The 16,863-nt window shown below is 41.4% G+C and overlaps 1 protein-coding gene across 1 annotated transcript in view; it reads left to right on the top strand.

The window, feature by feature from the left end:
- Positions 1 to 1,274: 1,274 nt before the first annotated feature.
- The window catches only part of CLVS1 (clavesin 1), a 138,171-nt gene continuing 122,582 nt past the window's right edge, over positions 1,275 to 16,863 (top strand). The window contains exons 1-2 of the mRNA XM_059673106.1: positions 1,275 to 1,427; positions 13,308 to 13,934. Of these exons, the coding sequence (XP_059529089.1) occupies positions 13,480 to 13,934 (455 nt within the window). The 5' untranslated portion in view covers positions 1,275 to 1,427; positions 13,308 to 13,479. The remainder of the gene's footprint in view (positions 1,428 to 13,307; positions 13,935 to 16,863) is intronic.

Below are 16,863 nucleotides of genomic sequence, written 5' to 3'. Positions count from 1 at the left end.
ATGGAAACTTTATATAAATACAAGAAGAAAATCAAGTTGTCCAAGTTGATAAAAAGCAAATTTACCTGTAATTTCATCCTGCTATCCTACAATCTTACCAGTTCGACAATAGGGAGGGAGTACAGTCTTTGGTATCTTGATTTTCTTCACTTACCATTTTGTGAACATTTTTCTTTGTTTTTAATAGTCTTCAAAATATGTTTTTAACAGTTGCCAATATTACAGACTGTATACAAGAAACTGATTGTTTTCAACAATTTCTATGATCATGAATTTAATTTATGTACATAAATATTTATCTGCATAGCTGACTATATCTTTAGCATAAGGTGCATAAATGAAATTATTAGGTCTAAATGTTTGTACATTTTATGACACTTGATGTATATTATGAAATAGACTTACAGAAAGGTTGCACTTTCTCACTATTATCACACAATCTGAGAAAATAAGTAGACGTAGAATTTAGATAAAACTACACCTCAGTGCTATTTTAAATTACATATCTTTGTTTACTTGTGGGGTTGATTTTTAAAGATATTATTGTTATACATTCACCTTTCTTTAGTGAAGTACTTGTCATTTGCTTTTCCTCTTTTTTCCCTTAAAGCCATTAGTGTTTTTCTTTTGATGTATGAGGTATTTGATGTGTGAAACATATATTTGCTGCAATTTTTCCAAGTATTTACATTTATGCTTTAATGATATTTTTGCATTCAAAAGGACTTTTATGCATTCAAACTATTGATCTATTTTCTTTGTGGATGCTTCTATTCCTACTGTGTTTTACGAACCTTTTCTATCCTAAGATCAGAAAAATACTTTTTATGTTCTAGTTTTTAAAAATAATTTAACTTTTGTATCTAGCTCTTTAATCTATGTGGGGTTAATTATGGTGGGAGAAGACTTTAATTTGAGTCTTTCCCAAATCATTCATTTTTTTTTAAAACCACATTTGTTAGTGAAATAATCTATTCTTTCCCCCATAAGTCTGTGATACTTACCTTCTCATCTGGTATATTTGCACACACACACCTCTGATCTGTTTCAGAAGTTGCATTAATCTGATGGAACGATTCTGTTTTTAGGATTAGGGGGTGATGTGTAATGGTTCTCGGGACTTTTTGTCCCAGCTGTTGCAAAATTACAATAATTCTTAGTATTGTCTCGACGGACCAGGGGAGAGAAATGGAGCGGAGGCATTTAGGACCCAGGGGAAAGCTAGGCTCGGTATAGAAGGACCTCCAGCACGCGCGCACACGCCTCCTACCAAAATCACAGCCCAGTGGAGCCGGGCTCTCATTCACAGCTTTCTAGAGAAATCTGAGCCCGAACCTGCCAGAATAGGGGATCTCACCTACTCAGCTCAGCAGCGCGGACACCTGCAGAAACACATTCCCAAAGCCAGGCTGGGCGGCCGTGTGAAGGTATTTCTTGCCTTTTTTTCTCCCTTCTGTATTCGCAGCGCCTCCCCGCCTTTCCTCCCACTCTTGCCATGCCATGGCTGCGGCGTTTCAGCACTTCGGTGCGCGGACAGCTCCCATCTGCAATCCCTCTATCCCTCCCGCACCCTGTGCTCCCCAACCTCCCGGGTCCATCCTCCTCCTCCCCGCTCCCGCTCAGCCTGCACCCCCTTACACCATCAGCACCCCCATCTCCACCATCGCCGTCATGATCGCCACCATCACCAGCGCCGAAACTACAGTCAACACAACTGTGTGTGGTCACTTAGACAAAGCCGAGGTCTGCAGGGAAGAGGAAAAGAGCCCAAGTTTTCAGACATGGGAAGGAAAGTTCAGGTGGACGTCACCTCTGAAAACAAAGGGAGGCGCCTGCTTGGGAGAAAGGAAAAGTAGAGACAGGAGAGAGAGACCCCGGGCAGGGGGACAGATGGGCACTTGCCAGACACCAGCAGTTAGCCAGCTGCCTTCCCGCAGATTAGGGACTGTTTAATTCAGGAAATGAACATGGCCCGGGGCATCGTGTTATTCCGGTAAAACAGACATGTAAACTCCACCCGTGGTCTGGCTTCCCAATGGAGAACCGCCAGGAAGCAGGGTGGGGGTGACTGATGACTCATATTCACCCACACGCCCGGTTTCCTGCCTAAGCGTTTATTGCAGAAACTCGGAAATTAAGTTGTGTTTGGGGTTTTTTTCTGAAATGGTTTGTAAAATGGAAACCCCAAAAGGTGAACTCTGTGGCCAGAATGAAAATTAAAAATGATGGTGATGATCATAATAAGCTCACAAATGCAGCTCTCCTTGGAAAGTGCTATTTGTTCCAACGTCTCTTCCTGTCGACTTATTTCATTTTTCAAATTTCCAATCTTAAGCCTCTCTTGGAAGCAGAGAAGATAGATCCCTTGCCCAAATGGCCAAGTAGTAATGATATTCAGAGCAGATGGCCTGGCTTTGTTCATCACTAGGCAAGGACTGACTCAGATTTGGAAGGAGAGATTTTTGCGTGTTCTCTCAGTAATCGGCAATAACACCATTTTCCTATAATACTAAAGGGTAATAGAGGGTAAAAATTGAAAAGACATTTTATGTAACTGTTCTATCAGGCTCTGCTTTTAGAGTGCTATCATTTTCTATCTCAGCTGAGGGGCGGGGGGGGGGGGAGTTAGAACAGCTTTCAAATATCTTGAAGATCCAAGCCCAAGTTATAGCACCTCTATAATTTAGCCAGGATCCTCTGTTTATTAAGAGCTAACAAACATCAGAAAAGTGCCAGCTCCTGTCATAAATAAAAATATTTTGGTGGGTTCCCATAAAATCTATTATGACTGAATTACAAAGTACTGGGTTGGTTTTCGGATTTTTTGCAATTTTTTTTTCATAAAATCAGCATCTTAATTAAAAATGAGATGGGTCAAATTTTCATACAAAGATAATGTCAGCTCACATATGTAACAACAAAGTTTAAACCAGAGCACAGAAAAGGCTCATTTTAAAATTATCCTTGTGCATTTCTCCTGCCCTTTGAAAAAGAGGCGATAAAGCAAATTTTGTCAAAATCAGCTTGCTCCTCATGAGAGGCAATGCCAAAAATAAAGAATAGTCACAAACAAGTATCTTCTGGAAGAAGTTCTGAGAAAAAAATTCACACCAAATACTCTTCTTGAATGTCAAAAGTTACTTACTACCAAACATTGGCATGATTCTACCTGCCTCTAAGGATCACTCAATTTTAAACCCAAACCAAGAAAACTAGTGAAAACATGTGATGATACTGATTTTTAGAGAAGAAAATTCAGTCATCTATGTGCAATTACTGTCCTTTTATTAGTAATATCCACAGTATATAGGATCTCTTAAGTCCCCCACCAAGAAGAGTCTTAAAACTCACATACCTGTATTCAAAGAATGGTCAGCCCAGGCAGCTTTTAAAGGTATGCACATTGCCAGTTGTAGCTCCTGCGAACCAACCAGAGACGGAGGCCTCCGATGCACTGCCTTCCTGGGCTTCATACCATTTCCCGAGGCTGGGAAATTTCAAAACAATGCTGCTTTGGTGAGATTCGCAGGCTTCTGCCTCAGAGGCAGAGCCCTTCTCTGCCTGAAATATGATGCTGAGCTTATTAATTTTTATAGAGTGCTGCCACCCTGGCTTCCCTTTTATTTTTATTTATTTATTTTTATTACGAGCTATTTTACCCTTTTCATGGCTTTAATAATAGACCTCATCTTCATAATGGATTTAAAGATGAGCAGGAAAGATATTTTTCAACAGCGTGGCATCACGTTTAGGAGCCAGTAACTTTTGACATTCAAGAAGAGTATTTGGTGTGAATTTTTTTCTCAGAACTTCTTCCAGAAGGTACTTGTTTCCTGGCGGTTCTCCATTGGGAAGCCAGACCACGGCTGGCGTTTACACATCTATTTTACCGGGATCAGTATCATCACATGTTTTCACTAGTTTTCTTGGTTTGGGTTGAAAGTTGAGTGAACCTGAAGAGGCAGGTAGAATCATGCTCTCAGAGGGGCACACGCCCTGAGAAGCGTGGAGCATAAAGCTGGGAGGTCCTTCCTTTCCCAAAGGGGGGATCACAATGCTTCAGAACAGGCGGGTCTGCTTACTTCTGCAAGCTTTCCAAAGGGACGCCTTGTTGACCCTAAGAAGTCTATTCACGACTTTACACAAAGCCTCATAGCACAGCCATCCTTAGTACATGGACTCAGGCACACTGGGATCTTCTCTGCTCTCCCGTTACACAGTGGCTTAGACAGAGAAGTTAACACAGCACAATGGTATGCAAAACATGAGGCTTGGTCACATGCAATTAGCCCAGAAAGAGCCCTCAGCATTGCCAAGAAAGATCCCCTCCCCCCATTCCAACCTTTCCCTCAAATTTTGATTATTTTAGTTATGGTTCATTTTATCCATATCTCACTGGAATGAATTTGTTTCGGGAGAATATGCAGTGTGAGTTACTATGAGTCTACAACCCCAAGTGTTATATCTCTCTAGGGAAACTCTGCTTAATTTTTACTCAAAAGTAGTTTGTCTTTGGTTTCGTTCTTCCTGGATGTGGAAATGAACGGGTCACTCTCCTCTCAATAAAAATGTTCATCTTTTCAGGTAATAAGTTCATTATTCTTCACTACCTCGGCTACCTCCCACAGGCCTTTCTTATATCTTCTCTGGCTGTGTTATCATGTGACAGAGCAAGTTTTATAGGTGGGAGGCTAATTTCCCATGAGATTTTCTTCTTCCTGACTTCTGAGCCATCGAGGATTTCCCCATTGTGTTTGAGATCATCAGCTCTTGTTTGCTAGACCCCTTAAGCCAAATCTCCAATTCTTAGATGTTGTACAGACACATTCTCCATCTCTTCTCCTTAAAACAGCATCACATCAGTTCACCTTTTGTTATTGTCCAAATGTCTCATGTAAAGGTCCATACTTTTCTATATGCCAAGTACATTGTACATTCAGTGTTCATTATTGGGTGCATTTGGAGGCAGTAGAAGAGAAGTTGTGGGAATGAGTGGCAGTGAAGAGTGGCAGGTAGGGGTTCAAATCACAGACTCTATTAATAAAAGGACTCTAGGCTAATGTCTAAAATACAATAAACAAAAGAGAGATTATTCTCTCTTTTCATTTCCTCCTTCACTCCTCCCTTCCTCTCACCTTCTCTTGCTTCCTCCATCCTTCCTTTCTTTATTGCTGTTGGTTGATATATAGAGCATGCAAGCGTGTGTAAACAATTAATGGGGTGATCTGAGAAGCTATTAGGAATGCCAGGAGTCCAAAAGGAATGAGTATATTGGAGTGTTTTTATTCTCTTCTTGGACAATGTAGCACTATTGTCCATAGAGAGTGTAAGCTCTAACCTCAGGGGCAATTAACTTACCTTTTCAACCCCTTGGTTCATGAAACTCTTTAGACCATTGCTTCCCACACATTCACATGCATACACATTGCTTGGGGATTCTGCTACCTGTTCAGCAGGTCTGAGTGGGTCCTGACAGTCTGTATTCCTAACAAGCTCCTAGGTGCTGCTGATACTGCTGATCCACAGACCATACTTTCAGAAGGAAAGACAAAGAACAGTTTTCTTCTTTTTTAACATTCCCACCTCATGTCTTATTAAATAATGGCACTCACACTAAAACAAAACAAAAGCCATTCCAATTTCTGAGGCAATAAGACCTCAGAAATCATAGCTCTGGTTGAGGGAAAAGTTATACCAACAGCCCATTTCCTCCCACCTCACCCATACACATCCTGCTGCATCTCTCTTTCACCAGGCAGTTTTCTTAACTCAGATACCTGCTGTTATCATCTGCCCAGTCATATGCAGAAGAAGAGTCTCATAGCTTTGCTGGGAGAAACAGAGTGGGGAAGGGGACAGGTGGACTTAGTAGCCACCTTTGGGTAATCCCTGCCTTTCTTATAGTCCTTTGGATCCTCTTCCTCAAAAAGAGTTTATTCTTCTGCGTGTTTTCCTTTTTTCTCCTTCAAGTGATACTTCAAAGAAGCACAATTAGTGTGTTTTTAAAGTTGGGACATTGACTTCCAATGACTTCTTATGCAGATGATTTAATGAAATAAAAATACATTCCGGTCTGAAGACTTCTTTAAATGAAAACTTTTCTACCTAATACGGTGAGGCAATAGACAAACCCACACCTTCCTTACATGTTGTCTTTGCATTATCTGTCCCAAAGCAAATGAAAAAAATAGAAGTTTTATAGATTGTTCTAGAACTCAGGACACTAGAATCCCTCTGCCAAATAGGTCTCCTTTATCCGAGTCCCAGCATATTCAAATTCTAATCTGGCACCTATTTTGGGTAGAAGTTCTCAGAGTCTCTACTCTGATGAAACTCATTTCAATTTACTTTTTTTTTTAAAATATATTTTATTGATTTTTTACAGAGAGGAAGGGAGAGAGATAGAGAGTTAGAAACATCGATGAGAGAGAAACATCGATCAGCTGCCTCCTGCACATCTCCCACTGGGGATGTGCCCGCAACCCAGGTACATGCCCTTGACCGGAATCGAACCTGGGACCTTTCAGTCCACAGGCCGACGCTCTATCCACTGAGCCAAACCGGTTTCGGCTCAATTTACTTTTTATCTTTGTTAAGAACAAGAACAAATGGGAGCAGATGAGTCTGTGTTTACTTGCTATTTTAAAGGGTGCCCAGGGAGTCCACACAATGAATATTTATATAGCAAGCGTAAGCCCAAGTACTGAGCTAAAGGTGATGGAAAGTTGGCTGTGAGCCAGGGGCTAAATTCTGGTTCCTCTACACTTTCAGATGATTGGAGGTCTCCCCTTTATCTTTCCATACTACTCTCCCCACGCCAGTACAGATAGCTCATATCTACACGTTGACTAATGGTAGACAGAAAGTCAGTGGATTGGGGGCCAATTTGTTATGCATGGGGCTTATGTTCCTTTGCCAGCACTTATGCAGAGAAGTCCTACAAGCCCTAATGGTCAATCTCAAATTCGCCATGTGGAAAAAAATCCTTTCTGGACAGCACTAAAGAATGTTGTACTTGACCAGCTTCTAAGATTTACATGTAAGCAGTAAGAGGGCATGTCATTTTTACAGTAAAGATTTCAAGTAGAGCTGTACTCAAAAAAAATATTTTTGGTCACTGTGATTTTTCAGTTTTGGTCTAGAAGTATCGGCAGCATCTATTTTTACCTTGTTCAGTATAAAAGTTTCGTTCAGCATTCCTGAGGGAAAATTCATATTCATTTGAAAATATTTGAAGTGAGGTTTTTAGAAAGGTGAACAGCCATAGGGTTAACCTACTTGAATATGTTTTTAAAATTTGTAAACAAGGTTCACAGTTACTGGTGGAAATAGCTGACTAGACCTTCATGTGGGAAGTTTTATCCCTGAGTTTCGTTTTTCATCCTTTTCTTATAAGAGAAGTCCACAAAACAAACATGGATATAATTTATCACTTTATATTTGTATTAATTTAAAGTTATGTGTCCTTAAAATTGTTCTTTGTATTACTAAGAACACCCAGAAGTAACACGTATTTGAAGTATTGTTAATTAGTTACTGATGTTTCCGTATTTCAAATAATATTTATAGGGGTTTTTTTCTTTCTGGTTATACCAACAATGTACTTTTCCCTCTTCCAATCTGGCCAATTTTATAGCATTTCTTAAGTAATCTTTCCTAGGACTGGTGAGGTGTGGGTGTGTACCTGCCGTGTGCCTGAGTGATTGTGAGGCCACTAGTACCCAGGATGGTGTAGACAAAGCACTTACTCTGGGAGGCAGGGTTGGGTCATGAACAGAACAAGGCTTTGGGTCAGGTGGGCTTGGGTGTGAATCTTTGTTTTTCCAGCTATACTCAAACTATCTAAATCTCAGTTTTATCCTTTCAGCTACTAAATAACTTAGCTTAAAGGGTTGGTATAGAGATTAGATCATATAACATCAAAGCCCTAGGCACATAACAAGTACTCAGTGAATATTTGTTTTTTGCATTTCCCCTCAACTTAATAACAGCTCATTATCCTGCTTTAAGCCAAGTGCTTAGCTCTTCTGGGCCTCAATATCCTTTTGTCTACCAGGAGACTACAAAATCATGATATAAACAGGAATATTACAGTAAATATAAAATGGAGCTCTTCATTTCCAAAGCATTTTTACTTAGATTATTTCACATAATCCTCAGCATCTTCCAGGGAATTATCTTTCTTCTACATATTGCAGGATCATTGAAACAGTGAAAAAATTTGACAGAAAATGCTTTTAAATAATACATACATACAGGCATAATTGTAGACAAGACATGGTTATTATTCTGATTGTTCCTCACTACATTTAATGTGTTTCTGAAGATAATGAAATAAATGAGAATAATAGATTATAAAATAACCAAAATAGATTTCATTTGAATTAATATACTTTTTTTAAACCCTCACCCAAGGATATTTTTCCATTGATTTTATATAGAGAGAGTGGAAGAGAGAGGGAAAGATAGAGAGAAACATTGATGTGAGAGAAACACATAGATTGGCTGCCTCCTGTGGAATCGAACTGGGGACCCTTTGGTCCACAGGCTGACGCTCTATCCACTGAGCCACACTGACCAGGGCTGAATTAATATACTTTTGAAATGACTTTTTAACCTAAACTCCTTGGTCCATAAACATGCATTAGGGGGTGTGTTTATAGAGATGTGTGTGTGTGTGCACACTCACAAATGTACACCTTATTAAGACTGAGTTCTGAACGAGGAAATATACAAATTGATTTTTTTTTTCTAATGGAAACTTGAGATAAAGTATGAATTTTGAATCTACAGATGGCATGCTTTCAAATATCATAATATGGAGACTTCTTTCCTTTCCCTTATACAAAAATAGCACTAGCTAAATTTCAAGTTCATTAGAAGAAGCATGGATTAGAAGTAGAAGTTAGTTTCTACCTTGGGCTCCTCAGAGGGTATGGTGAGTTATTCTCCATTTATTTGGAACAACCTCTAAATAAAAAAAAATCACTGGGGGCCCGTTCAGCAATGGGAAAGATAGTTTCTGAGGCACACAAATCTGCCGAAAGTGCTCTTTTTGGTTATCAAGCACATTTCAATGCCCAGGTTGTGCCTGGCACTCTGATAGGCATGGCAAAGTATCAAATAGAATGGCAGGGTCTTTGATCTGGCATTTTAGCCAAATGAAAATATGTAAAGGAAGAGGGAAAAATGTGACAACTGGAAAAGGCATAGAGAGCTAGGGTTTAAATAGGTTCAGTCATCTTCTGGTGAAGAAAAGAGGACACTGTGGTAACTGGACATCTGTAAGGGATGGTGCTAGGCTACCTAGCAATATCTTGTTAACCCCTTAGGCGTAGGTAAGTTTCTAGAATGGTAGGTTTGGAATGGATTTTTTAAGGAAGGAGAGTGGGGCTCTGAGAGGAGAGTTCTTTCTGAAGGTCACATAAGTCTTAAATATTGTAAGTAGTAAATATTAGAACCTCGCTGGTATGTATAAGAGGCAGAAGAAGAGCATGGGACTGGAGAAAGATCACGTGGGCATAAACCCAGTTTCTGCTTCTTAGTAACTGTGTAACCTTGGGAAAGTCACTTAACCTCTCTTTGCCTCAGATTCCTCATCTAAAAAATGAAATGCTGACTATATTAAATAATGTACTGTATGAAAGAAGAGTATGTAAGTGCCTGGGACATGATAAACACAATTATAATAAATAATAAATCATAGCTATTATGAATGCCACCAGGACAGAAAACTATTCATGTGATAACCAAGTATAATGTATCCTTTTATGGTTGTTTGACCAATTCAGAAAAGATAAATGAGAACCAAGTCCTCCACATGAAAAAAAGAGTACAGTCAATAAAAGATGCTACCTTCTGGGAACATTCATACATAGCATAACATTTTTAGAGCCTTAAATATTACCAGTTGAATTTATTTAAGTAGCGATCTATTCAGACTTCTGAAATAAAGGATTTTCCTTTACTGAAAAAATATCTATTTTATCTTAAGCATGAAACCCAGTGACCCTGGCTTGGTAATCTCTCCAGAAGCTTCCACTATATCTTTATGCTGAGCACAGTATAAAGATATAGATTGAAGCACATTTATTTCAGATAGTATAGATTGGAGGCACAGCTCTGTGTGCAAGTGGGCCATGAAAAATGCAACCTCAACTCTCCCCTTGAACCCACAGTAATTTATCTCAAAAATATTGTTGAGCCCCCTGAACTGTGAAGTAAGTAACTTACTCCCAGTATCTTTAAATCTTCTGCAGGGGACAAGCCAGTACTATGCCTTGTGCTCTAAGCGTTTTTGCAACATGGCTTAGAACTGTGAACATCACCCAGAATGCTTCAAGGGGTGATTCTCTGAAGGACAATGTGCCCAGGCCAAGTTCTCTCAGGGAGCAAAATACTTTGTAAATGAGAGAGGAAATGAAAAGTCCGCTGCAATGCCTCATTGGGTCCCGATGTTCCCAAACAAAAGGGGAAACCACTTACTCACTCACTGCAATAATATTTTGAGTACTTTATTCATTTATTCTCTCTATATATTTACTGAGCACCTACTCTGTGTCAGGCACTGTTCTAGGCACCGAGAATAGGAAATGAACACAATGAAGTTGATCTGTTCATGAAGCTGACCCTCTTTGTACCACCCACTGTATTGAGGATGCACAGATGGATGAGCCCCAGCTCTTCTCTGCAAGGTGTTCAGAGTAAAGAGGGAGAGAGGGAGAAAGCAGTAACATGTGGTGTGGTAAGGGCTTTGGAGCTACTCATGACCTCCAAAGATCATTGAGGGTTTCCTAGAGAAGATGATCTCCAGGATGACTCCTGAAGGGAGAAGAGGAGTTAACCAGTAGTCACTGTAGGCAGATAGAGCATCTTGGCCAAGAAGAAACTGCAGTGGCTTAGTGTGCTGCATGATCGGATGGTGACAGATAGGGGCCAGATGATGAAGGGTCTTAGAAACCATGTTACATAGCTTATCCTAGGATAATTGGTAGCTATTGATCGATGTCAATCAAGGAGTGCCGTGAGCAGATTTCAACTGTAATATAGAGAATAGACTAGGAAAAAGCAAGGCTGGCATCAAGGGTACCACAGTGGGAATGTTGCAGTACTAAACAGGTGAGGAGTAATGTGGTCAAACAAAGGCAGTGAAAACGGATGGGGAAAATTGGTCAGGTCTGAGAAATATTATGGAAGTGATTGCCTGGAAGTAGGTGGTAAGGGAGAGGGTGGAATAATAGCTGACTCGCAGGTGTCTAGCGTGGGAAGCTATACAGAGGATGATGTCAGTCACCGAGAGATGGACGGAGGTGGAAGAACAAATTAAGAATGAGAAACTATGATTAGTTCAGTTTTGAACATATTGAGTTTGGGGCATCTAAGTGGAGGTGTTCAGTAGGCGGTTGAATAGCCTGAAGATCAGGAGATAGCGATGGACGGAAGTGATCCAGGTAAAATGATCAAACCCTGGGCAAGAGCCTGGAAAACACCACATTGATTTGAAGAGGGGAGCCCAGAGATGACTAAGCAGGAAAGGGCAGAAGGCTAAGAGAAAAATCAGGGTCTGTGGAGTCACAGAAAAGAGGGGGAGGGAGGGAGAGTTTCAAGAAGAATGAAGTCATCAGCATCAAATACTGATAGAGGTCACTCATCAGAGGCACTGAAACTTGTCTATTGGACATAGCAACAGAAAGGTTATTCTCTAGTAGGGTGACCATCTGTTTGGTTTGCTTGGAACTGTCCCGGTTTATGCCTATTGTTCCAGTGTTATTATCATTAGTGCCCCCTAGCATCTAAATTTGAATAATAAATTACATGATCATCCTGGCTATTGGTTAGTAATAGCAGTCAAAGATAGATTGCAGTGAGTGTAGAGATGAATTGGAAGAGGGGAACATCAAACCGGGGAACTTTTTGAAGGGGTGTGGTGAGGCTATTAGGGAATTTTAATCTCAGGTGGTCATTGAACTAGATGGATTTTGAGTTTCTTCCAGTCCTGGGAATAGTTCATTGCATTACTTTCTGTTACTATTTTCTTTCCTTCCCTTAAAATCAGTGAGAATCAAGAATCTGTTCTATTTCTTATCTCCATACATTACAAAGCTAAATGCTGTTTTGCAAAGGCAGTATAAAGCAGAAATGTGTAAGTTGATTATTTCCCTTAAGAAAGTACTGCTAGTCCTAAATTAAGCACAAGAATCATTTTGGCTTTTAAATTACTTTGTATGGTAAAGCATTAGCAATAATAATTAGGTTGGGAGTAAGTATTCTGCTCCTTTTTGCAGATATTGTTGTCTTAGGAATGCCAAGGGGAAAATACAAGCCTCCAAGTTCATTTATGTCTTCTGATTTTCGGAGCTTCCAGGTTAGACCAAACAGATGTCTGAGTTTAAACATTTATACTTAAAATGAGAAAGATACAGGTGCCTCTCTGTATACCTTTTAGGTGGAGAAATCATAAAGAATGTATCTGAGGTGATTAAAATAATAATTGTTATGACTGAAGTCATATCTCAGAGCAACAAACAATGTATATAAAATGGAATGATTTTGAAGCCCATATAGATATTGTATTAGGTAGGGAGGCAACACAGAGTTTTGAGTCCCTTTGCCTTCCCTGCAGAAGTTTGACAAAAACAAATAATAACATCCCTTGTAAATGTCCACATGTAAGCATCCTTCCCCAATGCTGTTGCATTTGATTATTGAAGGTCAAGCTTCCAGTTATAAGCCTTCCCCTCCTCCCCATCCCCCACTGTTGTTAGTTCAGTTTTTAGTAATTAGGTACCTTTGGAATTAGGATGGGGTGACTTTTAACAGTCCTTTGTTATTGTTAAGATAGAAATGGCTGCCTTTAAGAAAGGTAGGGGAGGGGGTTTCTTTGAAAGATACATCTATTTGAGGAAAGAGGCTAATGGGAAGCAGTAAATTGTACAGCAGCCATAATTCCTCTGTCATAGCTGGGCCTGTGAATAGCCCCATAAAGCATGCTGTAGCAGAAAAGCATCTTTCCTCTTACTCTCTCTCAGGGCAATTAATAAAAGTGCAATCTGTTACTAATCCGACTACATACTATTATGTTAACTAGTCAGTGTAACTAAAAAAAATTCCCGAACATATTTCAAACACTTGCATATTATGCGTTCAGTCTGTCAATAAAATTATGCCAATTAGACCTTTGTGAAGGCAATTTACCCTTTGTTCATTGGATACCTAATCTAATCAGACCGGAAGCAGAATGCACTGCTTTTCTATCTCAGATCCATTCACTTGCCCATCATCTCTGTTTTGTTTCTCTTGTTTTGCAGTGGCAATGGCCTCGCTTCTGCTTCCCTTTTGGAGCGCTGCCACCACATAGGACCTGGATGTCCTGCTGTTTCCCAGGCACAGAACGAAGACCCTTGCTCTGTCTGTTTCGGTGGCAGCCTGGTCGGAAAACAACTGTGGAGCGGGCCAGGGTTCCAGCAGGCCATCACGTGAATGGGACCAGTTTCTCTTCTTCCCAAATATCAGCAATTAAACCCTTGGAAAGGAGATTTGGCCAAGATGACCCATTTACAGGCTGGACTCAGTCCAGAGACTATAGAGAAAGCTCGCCTGGAACTGAATGAAAACCCAGATATTTTACACCAAGATATTCAGCAAGTCAGGGACATGATCATCACCAGGCCTGACATTGGATTTTTACGTACAGATGATGCCTTCATCCTGAGATTTCTCCGAGCCAGGAAGTTTCACCAAGCAGATGCCTTTAGACTCCTGGCCCAGTACTTCCAGTACCGCCAGCTAAACCTGGACATGTTCAAAAACTTCAAGGCCGATGACCCTGGCATTAAGAGGGCGCTCATCGACGGCTTCCCTGGAGTGCTGGAAAACCGCGACCATTACGGCAGGAAGATTCTCCTGCTATTTGCAGCCAATTGGGACCAGAGTAGGTAAATGTAGATAGCGTCTTTACTTGGTTTTTCTTGCTCTTAAGCATAGCCATTGCATGTTGGGGCTTTATGGCTTTATGGATAGTAGGCTTTCATTAAAATATAAATATATTCCAGCCCAGCAGGCACGGCTCAGTGGTTGAGTGTCAACCTATGAACCAGGAGGTCACAGTTCAATTCGGGGCACATGCCTGGTTTGCAGGCTTGACCCCCATTAGCGGGCATGCAGGAGGCAGCCGATCAGTGATTCTCTCTCACCATTGATGTTTCTAACTCTCTCTCCCTCTCCCTTCTCTCTGAAGTAAATTATATATATAATAGAGGCCTGGTGCATGACATTTGTGCATTGGGTGTTGGGGGTGGGGGCATCCCTCAGCCCATCCTGAGCCCTCTTGGAGTCTGGGACTCCTTAGTGCTGCTGTGGAGGCAGGAGAGGCTCCCGCCACTGCTGCTGTACTCACCAGATGTGAGCCCGGCTTCTGGCTGAGCGGCACTCCCCCTGTGGGAGCACACTGACCACCAGGGGGCAGCTCCTGTGTCAAGCATCTTCCCCCTGGTGGTCAGTGTGCATCATAGCGACAGGTCATTCTACCATTCAGTTGATTTGCATATTAGCCTTTTATTATATAAGACTAGGGGACCGAGGCACAAAATTTGTTCATGGGGGGAGGTGTCTCTCAGCCCTACCTGTGCCCTCTCTTGCAATCCAAGACCCTTCGCTCCTAACTGCCCGCCTGCTCACTCCTTACCACTTGGCTTGCCGCTCCTTAGCACTGCTGTGGAGGCAGGAAAGGCTCCCGCCACCGCCGCTGCGCTCACCAGCTGTGAGCCTGGTTTCTGGCTGAGTGGCGCTCGCACTGTGGGAACGCACTGACCACCAGGGGGTAGCTCTTGCATTGAATGTCTGCCCCCTGGTGGTCAGTGCACGTCATAGCGACCAGTCGTTCTGGTCGTTCAGTCATTCTGCCATAATGGTTTTTTATTATATAGATATTAGAGGCCCAGTGCATGAAATTTGTGCAGGGATAGGGTTCTTAGGCCTAGCCAGTGATCAGGGCAGATCAGGGCCTTCTGGCTGCCAGCCAGAGCCTTCCTTCGTTCTGCGATGCCCCCTGGTGGTCAGCGCACATCATAGCGAGTGATCAAACTCCCAGTCTCTTGATCAAACTCTTGAGGGGACACTTTGCATATTAGCCTTTTATATATATAGATATTTCACAAACCCACAAAGGAAGTTTTTAGGCCACGAGTTTACTGTCATCAAAAGGTAGTTCTAGATTCATGGCTGTTTTGGGAACAACAGAATCATGTGTTAGAATTGTGAGACACCTTAGAAGTCACTAGTTTCTTCATTAAAGTGAGTCATACATTTTAACAAAATTAAAAGCTGGTCTTCCAGCAGAACCATATATTCTGTCTTTAGTGTTCTCCTCTTTAACCAGCACAACAAAAATGGATTCGTGAGATAGCTTTAAATCAAGTGTTTTCAACACATAAAATAATTTCTGGGATCCCCTCCGTAAGTTTAAAAATCCCATAAGGAACCACCAACTCAACATGTCCCCAACTGAATGTGTCCTCTTCCCTGCGCTACCTGCTCTTCCATCCATCAAGTCTCTGGAGCCAGGAATCTAGGTATCATCCTGGGCTGCTCCCTGCCTTTGCTTCTCTAATTATTTTCCAAATCCTATCCATTTCTTAGGAGCCTCTCAAGTCTCTTCCTTTTGCTCCCGCTGCTGTGGCCTTAGTTTAGGTTCTTGTCATTGCTCACTTGCATTCCGGGGACGGCTTCCTAACTGGCACTCCCGCCTCTGGTCTGGTGTCATCTGAACCATTCTTGTCTACATTGTAGACAGAGTGACCCTTACAAAATTCTGTCACATCCTTCTCCTGATTAAAAGTCTGCAAAGTAAAGGAAGGCCTGTTATGACCCACCTTATCAATCTCCACTTCACCCTCTGCGCGTCTTCTGTCCCCTGGTCCAGCTGGGTGGAAGTATAAGCCTTTCTTTGAATAGCAGAGGTTTTTACATGCCTCTCAGCTTTTGAACTTGTCCCATCAGACACCTAAAGGAGAGGCCAACCACTTCTTGTCCCTATTCAAACCACCCTGGACACAATCTGATTCAGATCCCTCTTTATGTTTCTTCAGGAAGGCAGTCATATATATATATATATAGGGTCCGTAGGCCTAGCCAGTGATGAGGGCTGATCAGGGCCTTCTGGCTGCCAGCCATGGCCTTCTTTCATTCTGCGATGCCCCTTCGTGGTCAGTGCATGTCATAGCGAGCGATCAAACTCCCAGTCTCCTGATCAAACTCCTGAGGGGATACTTTGCATATTAGCCTTTTATATATATATATATATATATATATATATATATATATATATATATATATATATATATATATATATATATATAGATATAGATATTTCACAAACCCACAAAGGAAGTTTTTAGGCCATGAGTTTATATATGTTGGTTTCAGAGAGGAAGGGAGAGGTAGAGAGAGACAGAAACATCAATGATGAGAGAGAATCATTGATCACTGCCTCCTGCATGCCCCACACTGGGGATCGAGCCCGCAACCCGGGCATGTGCTCTTGACCAGAATAGAACCTGAGACCCTTCAGTCTGCAGGCCGATGCTCTATCCACTGAGCCAAACAAGCTAGGGTAGGAAGGCAGTCTTTATCTCCTCAGACCCCAACCATCTTTAGTTAGGTACCCTTCCTCTGTTCATATAGACATTAAAGCATTTACAATAGATGTGTAAGAACCACTGTTACCATAGCTAATATTTTGCCTACTCACCACATACTCTACAAAGCCTCTATATGTATTGTTTAACCCACCAAGAACTTTTCATGTCGGGAAATATTATTATCCCTATTTTACATTTGGTGACACAAAGCTGTCACACAACGAGT

The sequence above is a fragment of the Myotis daubentonii genome, chromosome 17, assembly GCF_963259705.1.
Source record: "Myotis daubentonii chromosome 17, mMyoDau2.1, whole genome shotgun sequence".
NCBI lineage: Eukaryota > Metazoa > Chordata > Mammalia > Chiroptera > Vespertilionidae > Myotis > Myotis daubentonii.
The sequence above is the reverse complement of the archived record's forward strand: the minus strand, read 5'-3'. Positions and strand labels throughout refer to the sequence as shown.